Source organism: Biomphalaria glabrata, chromosome 11 (assembly GCF_947242115.1).
Source record: "Biomphalaria glabrata chromosome 11, xgBioGlab47.1, whole genome shotgun sequence".
Taxonomy (NCBI): domain Eukaryota; kingdom Metazoa; phylum Mollusca; class Gastropoda; family Planorbidae; genus Biomphalaria; species Biomphalaria glabrata.
The window spans coordinates 12,535,646-12,550,468 of NC_074721.1; the positions used below are offsets into that span (position 1 = coordinate 12,535,646).

The 14,823-nt window shown below is 37.4% G+C and overlaps 1 protein-coding gene across 1 annotated transcript in view; it reads left to right on the plus strand.

The window, feature by feature from the left end:
- Positions 1–11,271, plus strand: part of LOC106063215 (uncharacterized) — an 82,329-nt gene extending 71,058 nt beyond the window's left edge. The window contains exons 40-46 of the mRNA XM_056004316.1: positions 712–783; positions 2,325–2,445; positions 3,479–3,648; positions 5,562–5,698; positions 6,813–6,938; positions 7,920–8,068; positions 10,214–11,271. Of these exons, the coding sequence (XP_055860291.1) occupies positions 712–783; positions 2,325–2,445; positions 3,479–3,648; positions 5,562–5,698; positions 6,813–6,938; positions 7,920–8,068; positions 10,214–10,769 (1,331 nt within the window). The 3' untranslated portion in view covers positions 10,770–11,271. The remainder of the gene's footprint in view (positions 1–711; positions 784–2,324; positions 2,446–3,478; positions 3,649–5,561; positions 5,699–6,812; positions 6,939–7,919; positions 8,069–10,213) is intronic.
- The last annotated feature ends 3,552 nt before the right edge of the window (positions 11,272–14,823 follow it).

The following is a 14,823-nucleotide window of genomic DNA, read 5'->3' on the forward strand; positions in this document are numbered from 1 at the left end:
CTTTGGGGAATCCATAGGGCGCCTCGAGTCCACCCAGCTCTAACGGGTACCTAACATTAGTTGAGGAAAAGTAAAGGCGGATGGTAGTTGTGTAGACCACATGACATCCTCGGTAACGGTGGGCTATAGAAATAGATGACCTTTGCATCTACTGCCCCATGGATCGCAGGGTCTGAAAGGGGAAACCTTTTTTTTTTTTAAATGGAAATCATTTTCACATGTTTTCATACGTTTGGGATATGTGTTATTTCAATTTGAAAAATGAACATAAAACAACGCGAACACTTTCATAGTCTCCAAAAGAGACCATTCTAGATGACTAAATTGTTACTGACCCTTCTATGGAACGTGTAAGGATGCAAGAATAGTTTGTTTGTTTTTTTCTTTCTGCGCCACGCATTTGTTTACAAAATATGAGCTCATGGTCTTTTGCAACGTATTGGTCTGACCAACAATTATCTCACCTAGGTGTCCTGACACATTTTCTAGCTGCGATGTGCAGTCGAACGTGAGAAATAGGTGGGCATCCATTGGAAATGCACGGAGCCTAAATATGAAAAGGCTTATTTGCTGTGGCATCATTAGTTCACGTGAGAGATTATTGGTGTCTAATTTACCGACACATAATTTTGGCATTGATATATTTGAGAAGACGATTACAATAAGATCTAAACTTGAAAGGCTTTTCTTTTTTCATTTCATTACGTGCAGCTACTTGTAAGAATCTTCTGCCAGTGAACGACACTCAGTACTGTCACTACGACATAGAACAAAGTATTGTAGGTAAGTACTCACTCGTATTTTTAAGATCCCAGAAAGTAAAAAATATACAATCTAAGTGAAAAATGCATTCTAAACGTATATAAAAATAAGAAGAAACAAAATAGTAACAAGTACTGTGTAGTTTTCTTTAAAAAAATATGATATGCTTTTACATAAAATCTATACTATAAAGTAGAAAGTAAGGCGTATGTATGTATGTATGTATGTAAGTGTGTATGTATGTCCCGAATACAAATCAAAACCGTTTGACCAATCTAGATAAAACTTAGCATAAATGTTCCTTAGAGCATGGCGGAGACTTTTGTGTATGTTTAATGTCCCTCCCACAACCGGAGGGCCCTTAAAAAAAGACATAAAGTACCTAATTGTATCTCCATTAAAGTACGAAACTTTGTAACAAATCGGGTAAATCCGTTTTCACAGTATTTTATATTGGATATGAATATGTTGGCTGAACGGGTAAACCCATTTTCACACTCTTCCTTTATTTTCGTGACCAAATAAAAATAAATATGAAGGGAACATTCTTCAAGTTTGACATAAATCTAAATATAATCCAGTCGATCAGTAATATCTGAACTAAGGTCCTTAGGCCGCCGGTCATAACCGGCTAGTTATTAACAATTTTAAGCACCTATTTTATGAAAGCATTAAAAGAGTGGTGTTGGTCTCATCAAAGATGCTGCAAAGGTCCTCCACTCACTTAAATCCGCGCCTGCAAAGTTGTATCAGAATAACTTTTGAATCCCAAGACTGGGTCAATATTTTAGAGTTCTTTATTAATTATGTGAAACTAGTTTTTCTCTAAATACTATCTACAACCAGATATGCTTCAGAGTGTGAAACTGGTTTTGATCTAAAGACTTGTCTACAACCAGATATGCTGAATTATGTGGATTATTGTACTCTCAAAAACAAACGGGAAACAGTTTTTTGACTTCTTGCAGGTCACAGTCCACCCTCAGTAACCAACAAAGGGGCTATAACTCTTCGTTATCTTTTAAAAACTCTTTCTTACTATCATTCTATCTTTTTAGAGACTCAGTTATTTTGGTATATCTGTAGAAGTTGCCTGTATATGAATTATTGGCTTAGATTTAGGTACAGGTAAGTTTTGAATAAATGGAACAATTTTAATATTTATTTTCTCTTTCATTTTGGGGCCACCAAATTCACTGCAACCTAGGGCCTCCAGTCCCCTAAGGCCGGCCCTGTCTCCAACTATCTTGCCCTCTATTCTTCCAGCAAAACATTTCTAATACTGGCGCCTTTTACTACATCGCTTCTAAGCCCTGGCGAGCCCTGACATTAGTCAGCGTCTGACTGGTCAGAATACGATTCAAAAGAATCAAATTGACGGAGGACAGCCTTGTGTTCATAACTTTGAGGAACGAGTACGCAACTATTTTAAATCTGCATTAACTTGTAGTAAAAAAAAAAGAGATAAGTTCTCATCAAAAATTTTAATAGTACATTCATCGGAAATATCTTTTTTTGTGTCCAAAATCAACTTTTTTTTTTTTAATTTCAACTTTATTCAGATACCAAGACGTACGCTTGGACCTGGATGAGACCTATCCAGCGTACAACTAGTCCTGGACCCTTTAGCTTCACAGAAGGTGAACACTTCAGCACTTTGATTCACAGTTACCCTGGAGGCGGGTAAGTATGAACATACTACATTTTAATCCCTTAGTTGTGGCATTAAAACTAGGCATCAGAACTCAATAATCGCTTGCAAGTCCTATTCTCTTATCCTGTTCAGCCTCTTGTTGATTCTTATAGAAGCTAGCCGTCTAATGTAATGTAAACCTTTTCTCTCTCTTTAAAGATGCTACTTCTAGGCAATAGGTGAAGAACGTTTGTAGAGGGTTCTATCACCCTTAGAAACCTCGTGATCTGTAATCACACAAAAAAATACAATTTGTCCTATTTAAGACCGCTCTGTCTTATATAGCACAGATAGACTCTTGAATTAGCGAAGACATATGAAAATGTCTGTTTTAAAGAAACGTTTTCATTGGATCTTGCTGAAGAGGCCTCTGGGAAAACTTACTTTGAAAATTGGAAATAAGTCGTTTACATTACTTAATATTCTATTTAGGTTAGTGCTAGTACCTAGGTGCTTATTCTTTTATCGTGAAGCTCTACATTTTGTGCCCGACATTTTAGTTTTACAACGCTTATGTCAACTCAAATCCGTCTGTCTGTCCTCTTGTTTGTCAGGTAAAAAGTGTGCACACTTTTTTTCTCCCACAACTATTCTGGGATCAAGTGCAAACTTTGCATAATTATTCATTGCCGTAGACAAGACATGAATCAATTTTTAAAATAATCGATTATTCAATTAATTGCCAGTAATTAATTATTTTGTTTTATACCAAAAAAAAAAAAAAAGAAATTAACCCGTAAGTATTTATAGATATGGCTAAATTTGTAGCATTTATTCCCCTTGAATAATTGTTAACGCTATTATGCCAAGCCAATACATAAAAAAATTATTCATTGTACCTAACAAAAAAAGAATCAATTTAAAAAAAACAATTAGCCAATTAATTATTGGTAATTTATTATTTTGCTAGAGATCGATAAGGTAAATAACATTATTGATAGATATAGTTGTAAGGTCGGAGCTATTTCCCTTAGATAAGTTTTGTTTTTTATTAGCATTTTTCATATGTTGATTGTTTCGTAGATATGACGTCATCTTCACTCATAGCGACAGAATTCCAGTCAAAATTGACCAGGTCAACAGTCGAATGTGGGTGGACGAGAGAACAAGGGCAATCAAAGTCGACATGGCTTTGTTTAACGCGGACACTCAGCTAATGACCTCGGTCAGTCATGTGTACGAGTTCACAGGTGGTAAGTATTACATGCTAGGAATATCTCCGGACTTGTGACCTCTGTCTAACCACTAGCGGATCCAGAGGGGGGGGGGGGGGGGTCCGTGTTTTTTTCCAAACACTAACCTTAACACATAGTAAACCCTAACCCTATGCATAAACGCACGTACGTAATTCTTTTCAAGCTGTAAGGGATGTCGCCCCAAATCTAGGAAAATCAATCTTTTCTGTCTTAGAAAAAAAATGATCTTTAGTTTTTGAAAGCTGAGAAATAATGCAAAATCATTTCTCGGATATTCTTTAGAAAGGGCTTTCACAGAACTATATAGTCATGCAAATATATGAAACAAAGCCATTACCTGTTCGTTTTCATTGAGATAATGTTTCAAAAATCTTAGATCGAAATAATCAATGTCTGTTGCTTTTAATCATCTTATGTACATTTAAATAGATTTATTACCTAGATCTTTCTAAATTATGTATCTATAAATAGCAAAATAATAATTATGAGACGAGAGTACTCTTGTTTTTGATGTTCAATTACTAGGTCTAGATCTAAAACTTAAATTATATATTACATAGGTTAGGGTTAAAAAATTAACAATGCTACTACATATGGACACTTTACAAAGCAACGCCATGTTTCAACTTTTAACAAAATTTTCAAGACATTTTTTTGTAGTTTTAAAAGATCTCCATGTCCAGTCAAGGTATAAACTATAGGCCTATGTATATATATATGTGTCTATGGTCTCAACGCTCTTTTATTTTGTACACCAGATAAAACAACATGATAGCTATTTCTAGTTTTCCGCCAGGAGGGTAAATCTGTAGGAGGAGTTGTGAGAAAACAAACAAGAGTTAACAGATTTAGTATTGTTAACCCTTTAGACGCGTGTGGTACTTTAGCCTCTAAATCAGCTGTTCTCAACCTTTTAAGCTCGTCGACCCCTTTTTACAATTCCTCACTTTCCCGCGACCCCCCCTCCTTACACACACACAGCAATAGAAGAGTAGACAATAACAATCCATATTTTCGATGGTCTTAGGCGACCCCTGGCAAATCGTCAATCGACACCCAAAGGGGTCGCGGCCCACAGGTTGAGAACTCCTGCTCTAAACAGTAGCATTGTAAATCCATGTTGTTTGTATACTCATTGTAAAAAGCTCAGCACTTTAAGGGTTAACAAATCTGGCGTTCCATTTGATCATGTCACCTTTACTTGTATATTTGATCTCTCTCAATGTTGCTATTTCTAGATATTAGACAGTTGTTGTTTTTTCCCACATGACTACTCTCTCGCCTCCCCCCACCTTCAACACAACCAACGGATTCCTAATCCACTTTCTCAAAAACTACTTGACTACCTGTCAAGAGGGCTAGAGTTTGAATCCCGTCTCGAGCTGAGTGATTTACTGAGCGCATAAGGACACCACGGAAGCCTTCTCCTAAATACTCCACTCCCCAAACTGTCCACACAGAAGATTTAGTTTAGAGCACGGAGCATGCTTCCGGCCTGTGGGATGTGTTCAACAAAGGGAACATATTTGAACTGAAATGAATGAACTGTTGGACTAAATGAATCAACATTTTGGACTTAATGAATGAATGTAGGACTAAATGAATGAACTTTTGGACTAAATGAATGAACTTTTGGACTAAATGAATCAATTTTTTGGACTAAATGAATTAATGTAGGACTAAATGAATGAATTATTATACTAAATGGATGAATAGCTGAGCCAAGTGAATGAAGTCTTCAAACAAAAGTAACGATAATTGAAATAGTCCACCAAGAATATTTGTTGTTTTTTTTTAAGTGAATTCTCAATAATTACGAATTTATAGAATTTAACTGTGAAAAGTCATGGAGTGGCCTAGTTTTGAAATGTGTAACTATTCTACGTGTATATAAAGTAACACCCCTACAGCTGGAATATTTCAGAATACCCTCAGGGTCTACACATTTCCCCTCTACTATCTGCACAACACACAGGAAGTACTGCGCATGTGTTATTTCTTCATGGTGCTACTAACATTGTATTTTGCAGTCAAGGAAATCATTGAAGTAGGTCTATTAGTTTTCTTAACCCGTCTTAAATCGTCTTAAATCGGAAACCTTGAATTATTTTTTTAAAAAACGTTAATTTTGTTACCATAGTAACTTATTAAAATCTATATTAGTTTTCAAATCTATTACATTTAGAATAATTGCATAGTCATACTAAAAATATATTTATGACATGTAATTATTCTAATTACTAAATTCATATTTATCTTTTAGTCATTCTAGCAGGCATAAATTGATTAATTTGTAACTTCACTAAAGACTCTTAAGGGTTCAAAAACTAAATAGTTTATTAGCTAAACATAAACGTTTAATATATTTGCATAATGACCACGACCACCTCCTGAATACAATCGTTGTACCAACGGCCACCTACGTTACCGAGACATGAAGTTATTTATAAAGGTCGAAAAAAGTCTGAACGCGGCTCAACAGTGATAGCTGGAGGGGATCCTAGAAATAGCATACCGAGATAATGTCAATAGATACATATTCTACCGCAAGGAGAACTCGCCCCCTAAGTGAAGTGATGACCCAACGTCGTATGGGATTCGAGTGACATATACACAGAGAGTACATAACACCTTCCCCAGAGAGTACATAACACCTTCCCCAGAGAGTACATAACACCTTCCCCAAAGACAAAAAGCGGAAAAGTGTCTAAGTGTCACTCTAAGTCTAAATATGCAATGCATTTATGTCATTCATACAAATGTATGATTTAAAATATTTGTTTTAAAAGTATCTGCAAGCTATTTCAACGGAATGTAACTATTTTCTTTCATGAAATAGTATGAATAGCTTTAGTTTCAGCCATGATAGAAAGTCTCACAGTATGCTGTTAGTTATAAAAACTTACATCACCAAATGTGCTTATAACGAACCATACATATTAGGAAAGTATCAAGAGGCTCACAAGTCAATCCACCGCAGTCAAAGTGAGACTCTAATAATTATCGTAGATACATATGGACTCAGATGGTCATAGAAGAAGTACTCAACAGAAGAGTGTTCGGTGTGATTATGCGTTTTGTTCCTTAAGATAAGCTTTTCTTTTTTTTTAGGAATTTTTCGTTGTTTTTTTTTTAAGTATTTTTTTTTTAATTGTGAACAGATACGAACTTCTGGGATCTGGAATTATTTTAGCGACCCAATGTCTTGGTTAAACTTACTTGAACGTGGGACTAGCATTACCGTCATTGCTGGGTTTACATATGAATACTTTTATAGATCAAACGCTGTAAGTGTTTCTCTAAGGGTAGATACAAATATTGCTATAATGTGTAACTTACAAACCTTAAAAAAACTAGATGTGTAGCTTGCAAGCCTTACAAAACTAGGCAAGCCTTACAACAAAGGCAATGGATGCGCCCAAATGAGTCACTGGTTTGGCTTAATCTGGCAAGCGAGACATGAGAGCCACAGGCATCAGCGAAAGTATGTGGGAAAACATAGCCAAAGACCGGAGTGCATGGAGACAGACTGTGCGTGTTGGGACAACCCTCGCTGACAACAAAAGAATTGAAGCGGCCTTAATCAAGTGGAAAAAAAAGAAAGCTGCCCTGTCCGCTAGCCCTGAATCAAAGGCATACATATGTATGAATTTTGGCAAAGTCTCCTGCTCTAGAATAGGCTTGATTAGCCACACCAGATTCTGCCCCGTCTCAAGATTAAACCAAAACCAGTGACTCATTTGGGCGCATCCATTGCCTTTCCAGACAAAAGGAGCCATATATATATATATATATATATATATATATATATATATATATATATATATATATATATATATATATATATATATATATATATATATGAGGCATCAAACGAAATTTCTTTTGTTTTTCATCTCATTGCAATAATTCTCAGTTTGCGAACCAAAGTCCTTAAACCTTTTCTGTAGTTATTAACGGTTGTTATGACACATAGATCAGAAATTACCTAAACGATATCATAGACAAGAATAGTTCCAGAAAATCAATTGTGTAGCTTTTGCCCATATGAAATGTTTTCTTTGTTTTAATTTGATCCAAGTGGTTTATTAATACGTTTTACCTTTTCAAAACAAAAAAGACAACAAAAAAACTAGAATTTCGCAAGTTCAAGGTATGCTTTGATGAAATTTAGGGTTCCTCCATGTTTATTTAAAGCTTAATTTATACCTATCACTTAAGAAGATTCAAATACATATGATTTGAGTGCTTGACCCTACTCAATATAGATTCAAAAAGTCAAGACTTACTTCTCCACCAGAGAAGAGCAAAGAGTTTACTTTGACTTCAGCGACATCTCCAACATCGCCATCTTCATCACCCAAATGTGCTGCATTCTGGCAATCGTCACATTTATCAAAATACTCCTAAAGACATCGTAAGTACAGGGTATGACCATTTGGAAATGGGGGGGGGGGTTCCTTCTTCGTTAATCGTGTACATTCATGGTACGCTGTAAAAGGTAATGTCGCTGTAAAAGGTAATGTCGCTGTAAAGGTAATGTCGCTGTAAAAGGTAATGTCGCTGTAAAAGGTAATGTCGCTGCAAACCTTAAGACTTAATCATATCACTACCAATTTTTGAAAACGTTTTATTCTAAAGATCATCTTTTACTTCACTTCTTGGTTCCTATACTTGTATTTTAGAGATGACAATGATGATCATCTAACTCCAGTTGAGTGAGGGCCTGATAGGTTTAAATTCTGTCTTGCAAAAGCCCTGGACAAAGACCTTGTTGCTATGCGTAGCTTATGTATATCACCATACAGTTCTAGAATTTGTGGTTTGTGGTTCCTTGACCTGTCCAGACGGAGCAATCGAAAAGAATATGAGAACAACGGTTTCCACTTCCTCCTCGTAGCGCCGGCACCCTGAGTCGAAGTTAGGCCTGAACCATGCGAAATATGAACGGACATTGGTCGTCCTGCACTGTGCTATAATAGATTGTTCAGGCCTGGGCAGCCTCCACCACGGGGAGGTGCGATCAGGGCGCCTCATGTGCTCCCAGACTCCGCTGGCTTTTGTTCACTATTCCCAACACTCAAACCATTCTCTTTTATTTCTATTTATGGATTGTGGTCAGAACTTGAAGGAAACTCACGGCCTGGTGGGCCAAGTAGTCTGCAATAGTGTTAGCCCTCCCTAGTGGGCCAAGGAGTCTGCTATGGTGTAAGCCGCCTCCCTGGTGGGCCAAGGAGTCTGCAATGGTTTTGCTGGTTTACAGAAGATTAAAATGAGTGTCAAAACTAACATTGGCATCACAAGTTGCTATTAAAATGTATAAAGTTGGATACTTACTTAGATTCAGGTCCTCCGCACCTTTTAGCACATTTGGCGTCAAATTTTCTCCATAGGGATAGGTCATAGGCGACGTCCACATATTTTACGGGTTTTCTAAGAAGGTGCGACGCCGTTTTATACGTGGACGGCCTTGTTTTCGATTATTATGTTTAAAGTTTGCCGTTTTTTGTGGCCAATGCCATTAGAACATAGAATGGGTTGCCTGAATCAGACAGGAAAACCAACAACTTGCAGAATTGAAATCTCTAAGTAACGTTTATGATCAGATTGACATATGGATACGCTTAGATCGTAATTTGTACACATTATTTCTCCGACACCTCATCTCGGATCAAGATGAAGATGATGGACAATTATTTGTTTTACCTGACAACACAAGAATCAATTTTAAAAATTAACCAATAAGTTTATTTGTAATTAACTATTTTGTTTAGTATCTCCAACAAAGGAAAGAAATTGTACTTGACTGACAGCCACCCGCTCCATCATAACTACGCGAAGTGGGCGACTACTGTCAATCAAGACAAAAACAGGGTGGTACAAAAACTCGTTCGTACCTCACTCGGTCAGACTATATCAACGCTACTCGTTGATCAGGAAACATGAATAGGACCAAGATGCCTGTGTGTAGTCGCTGAATGAAGTCTTTATGTTGTGTCTGTTGTATTTATGTGTATGTTTATGTTGTATTGTTTTTATATGAACAAATTTCCATAAGGATCAATAAAGCAGTCTTAGTCTTAGTGGTGGTATAAGCTAAAGTAATCCCCTTTATAAGTCGCCGCTCTAAATTGAAACTAACAATATAGAACTATACATTCTCTAGTCATAGTCGCTAGCAGAGTGGTTCTCACGTCGGCCTGAGGAGGCTTGAGCCACAAGTTCGAATTCAGGTCGTTCCTTTTTTTTAACTGCTTTTAAAAACCAATTATGGTAAAATCCACCCAGATGCCCCCCCCCCTTTTTCCCATTTTCCCAACTGGTCCAGACAAGTGATAGGGTCATAGTGTACTGAGAAAGCTAAAAACATGAAAAAGCGCTAATAAAATAAAAACAATTTTTTAAAATACTATTAATCCCACAGATTTATTTTTGATCCAAATCTATTTAAAATGTAATTACATGTCTGATCCAAACTTATCGATACAATTACACTACGTATAAACTTTGTAATTATTATTTTTTTAAATTATGTTTCTAGTTTTCTACTTTATTCTTACAGCACGTTCGCCTCCGTGTCCAAGTTTTTGGAGCTCATTCCTCCGGTGCTAAAAAACAGTTATCTGGTGGTGATGGCCGTCATTACGTACGCCTGTTTCGGATTTTTCATCTTCAGTGAAGATGGCCACTTCTACACCTTCACCAAGTCCGTCTACTCGGTGACCGAGTTGTTATTGAACCCTGGGCTGCTGAAATCCTTGATCAGGACCTACCAGGTCATCGCCCCTGTCTACATCACGGTGACTGTGTCCGTCATGAAATACGTTCTCATCAACTACTTTATCACGTTCCTCAATGAGGAGTACTCCCGGATATGCACGGCCATGCGCATGCGCTTTGAAGGCAAGAAGGCCTTCCTGCTGGAAGAGGTGATCAAGTACCTGACCAGAAAGCAGAAGACTCAGGCCGTGGACTCAGGGGAGACAAGAGACGCCACTAGGAAAGAAGGGAAGCAAGCGAGACAGATATTGGAAGACATGCTGGAAGAAGCTAAAAGTGATTTCGACCTGGTCAAGTGGGCTAACGCATTGGAAGATCGCAATCCAGTTATCACTTAGTCTTTTTGAGAAACGAATCTGGCAGAACATTTTGATAATTGATTATTAGATAGTGGAAACATTTCTAAATGAAGTGCATAAGTATCCAAGAGACCAACGTTTATGATCAAGCTCGGGTATGGTTCTCTAAAAAGACATTCGCTTAGTAGCCTACATGTTTGTCTTTATTCAAGATGTAGCAATCGTGTATACTTAGATTCCGGATCCATTCTTCAAAGCCGGCTCTAGAGAAGATGGTAAAGGGGGGAGCGGGGCGGCTCTGAAGGAGATATAGAAATGCAGGGCATTTATTTTTATTATTATTTTTATTTTATTTTTGTTTTACTCTGCGCGGGATTCTTTTCAGCCGCGGTGCTTTAGGGGGTCTCCCAGGGTCTGTCAGCTCTACTCACTTTAAAAGTCGTTATTAGTCCAATTTTTAAATTATCACTTTCGTTATAAATTTTTTGCTTGTAACTTTGTTTCGATTACAGTAATTATGTTATTAATTTTAAAAAATCAATGGAACAAATAAATATAGTGTAAAAAAAAAAAAGAAATAAAATTTTCCAGACTTCTTTTTATGTTCTGTGTTCAGCTTTATTTTAATTTTTTGTTTTGTTTTGCACTAATGTTAACCTATAACTGCACTTTTTGAGGGACCATTTTACTGGGAAAACTACCATCTTACATCTAAGTTGTGGCGGGATGAACATTGGGACACGAAGTGGAATCTTAAAGCAAAAACAAAAAAAAAATCATCTCCATGAAAAAACTTGATCTTTCGGTCCTCTACACTGTATACAAATAAATATATCTAGATACAAGTACGAAAATACAACATAATAAAATGCTCATTAAGACAGTTAGATAAAGGCATATTTCTTATTCCATACTCTAGGACAAATCCATATAAGCGTTCCATCTTTCCAACTATCATTAGAGTATGGAAGTGGTTGCCATGAGAACAAAAGACGTATTAATTAGGTCCCTAGATTGACACATGAATACGTATGGGACAAAGCCAACCTTTTTTAGAGGAACATCTGCGCTTTAAATTAATGACGGTAATTTCTTTAATTCTGAACATTTAAAATATGTGAAGTGTTTTAAGAAATAAACAAAATATGTGAGGGCTATAAGCAGTGCTTTTTTGTGACGGTACGCACCGATATGGCGTACCGGCACCTTTTTGAATGTGGGGAAAAAATTAGTATTTTTCTTGTATTTTAACGTTTATTATTAATTTATTTGAATTAATCCTGTGTACTCCCAGGGGAGCACAGGGCCGCAACCACACCTCTCCACCGAACTCGGTTCTGAGCAGCTTTCTTCATCTGCTCCCATGTCATTCCAGTACCCTCAGCTTCACTGATGACTGACCTCTTCCAAGTTTGCTTGGGTTTGCCTGCCTTGCAACATTGGTAGCTGGTTTTCGCAGGGTGTGTCCCATCCAGCTCCATTTTCGTTTTGTGATGTCTTGGGCTATGGGCTTTTGTCTAGTTCTCTCCCACAAATCGATAGTAATCTTTTCTGGCCACCTAATATCCGTGGTAGGCCTCTGTTTAAAAAAATCTGGAGCTTTTCCATATTTGTATATTATTAGTGTATTTGTAGTTAAAAGTTAGGCAATCCATTACTGAGTACCGGTATCTATTTTTTATACAAAAAAAAACCGACTGGTTATAAGTAATAAGAAGTATAGAGTGATAATTCCAGGTATTCATTACTACGTCTAGTTTACAACATATTCTTCAGAAGAAATAAAGCTACTCAAAGTAAAACTTTGTACACGCTCTGGTCATGTCTTGGAGGAGAGGGGAGGTTGGGGGGGGGGAGTGAGCATGAAGTTAAAAGAAACAAATAGGGACGCCTCTGACTTACAAAAAAAAAATATTTTTTTAGCAAGGGACGTAATCCTAAATATAAATAAATATTCTAATTGTTGATATATTTTACGATTACCTCTCTTTTTGCATAGTTACGTACTGTCAAAAAATGAATTGCGACCCTTTCTCATTCTTATAACATATTGAGGTATGTAATCTGTGTACTACCGTAAAATATAACACCTGGTAAAACTACATTTTAAAAACGTTTTTACGTTCATTAATTACTTTTTTCTGTGTCTTAATTTTTTTATGACACACTTTCAGCCACTCTCTAGATCTGTTTCATTTATAGAGAAATATGAGATCACTGACAGCCATGCCATACTATTCTGGGCGAAAGTTTACTGAATCTTACCACCTAACAATTTTACCGTTTGAATACCTTCTTATTTCTTTGGTGTCAGTGTCTACCAAGGCAGTGATTTTATCAACTCTTCTATATAGCTCTGAGACATGGGTACTATACAGGAAGTGATTTAGACTCCTTGAACGCTTTCACTCAAGATGTAAGTGTTCTATCGTGGACATACCGTGTCAAGACCGCACTACCACCAGCGATGTTCTTGCGAACGCCGGTTTGGACATTATAGAGGAACCACCTCTTATAGTCCGATAATCACGCTGAACAGGGCGCGTATCCCGTACGGGGTCAAACGTATGGCAATGGAAGTCCTTGTTGGTGAGGTGAAGGGTGGTCGGCGTAATAGAGTAGCCTCACGGAAACGCTTTAAAGACTAGCTTAGGTGCCAACTTGCTTTAAATAACATAGAAAAGAGCACCTGGCTGCATGCTGCTTCGGAGAGAGACAATTTAAAAAAGGCCGCGGGATACACAGTTGAGAAAAGAAAATTCAGTGCAGAGGACAGACTTAGATAGTGAAAAGAGAAACTAAATCGATCACCGGAGGACAATGGTTATGTCTGCGTTGGATGTGGCAAAATATGTTGGTCGCAGCTGGGGCTGCGTAAGTAAATGTTACTAAAATGAGGCTTGAACTATCAGAATTATCAGATTATAAATGTTTTTTAATGATTACAGCTGCTGTACTCACCCTAATAATACTAATAAGGCTTGTCTTCGAGTCCGAAGATTAATGAGGAGAGCAGTATTTCCCTTGGCTATGTAGTCCAATCTGCGATCTACATATTTTGACCCATCCAGCACAGGCATATCCATTGTCCGCCGAAGGTCGATTTAGATTTTCTTTTCACCGTCTACGTCTGTCCTCGCCAGCGTAGGTGATCTCCAGCTGTCTCGTTCTGTAGGCGCCTGCAGACAGGTGCTCTCTTCTATGTCATATACCTGCCCTGATGAACGACTGATGACACAGGTAATGTAGCCACACAGGTGATGTAGCCACACTGGTGATGTAGCCGCATTTACTGCTGCCCGTTGGAGGCCCTCATGGGTCCGTTGTTTGGCAAGCAATGCAGCTCATATGGCAGGTAGACAGTTAAGAGCTCATGAACATTAGAGTAGAAATAGACTGCAATATTTGCAATGGTGGTTTTGATGTTCTTTTCAAACTCCATAGAGAAGAGCAAATGGACTACATCTAAACCATAGCGGTATTTTAAAAGATATATCAGTGATGTTCGGGGAAACAATTATTTTAAAAAATGTTGGATGTGTGGCGGAGGGACTTGAATACTTAGGCTACCTAATTGCGGGGACTTGAGTTCGACTTCCAAATAAAAACCGGATATGCTTATTGTTACCTCGAGCTGTTCTTTTAAAGCTGAGCTTCACAATTACCTGGTCTGGATTCAAATTGCTGATGTCCAATTCTGAAATGATTAATATTTTATTTACGTGTATACTTTTTAATGACTTGATAACAATGGGTGATATGTGTAAGCCAGTGATGCCCAAAGTACGGCCCGCGGGCCAGATCCGGCCCGCGATGTGAGTCTATCCGGCCCGCCGAAATGTCGACACAAAAAAATGGTAAAAATGTATCTTTGCTTACGTTAGAGGCTTAGGGCCCTCAATTTATGAAATAGATATCTGAGTGTAGAATATATGTTTTCTACCAGGAAAGTGAACGGTTCTTTACTTTTTTGTGGAACATGATAATAAGCCAACATATTTGTTTTATAAAGAAAGTGTGGCTATTTAAAAAGTCAGCAACATATAAACGACATTATGAAACAAATATGACGGCATTCTTGGTTTGAGCCGCG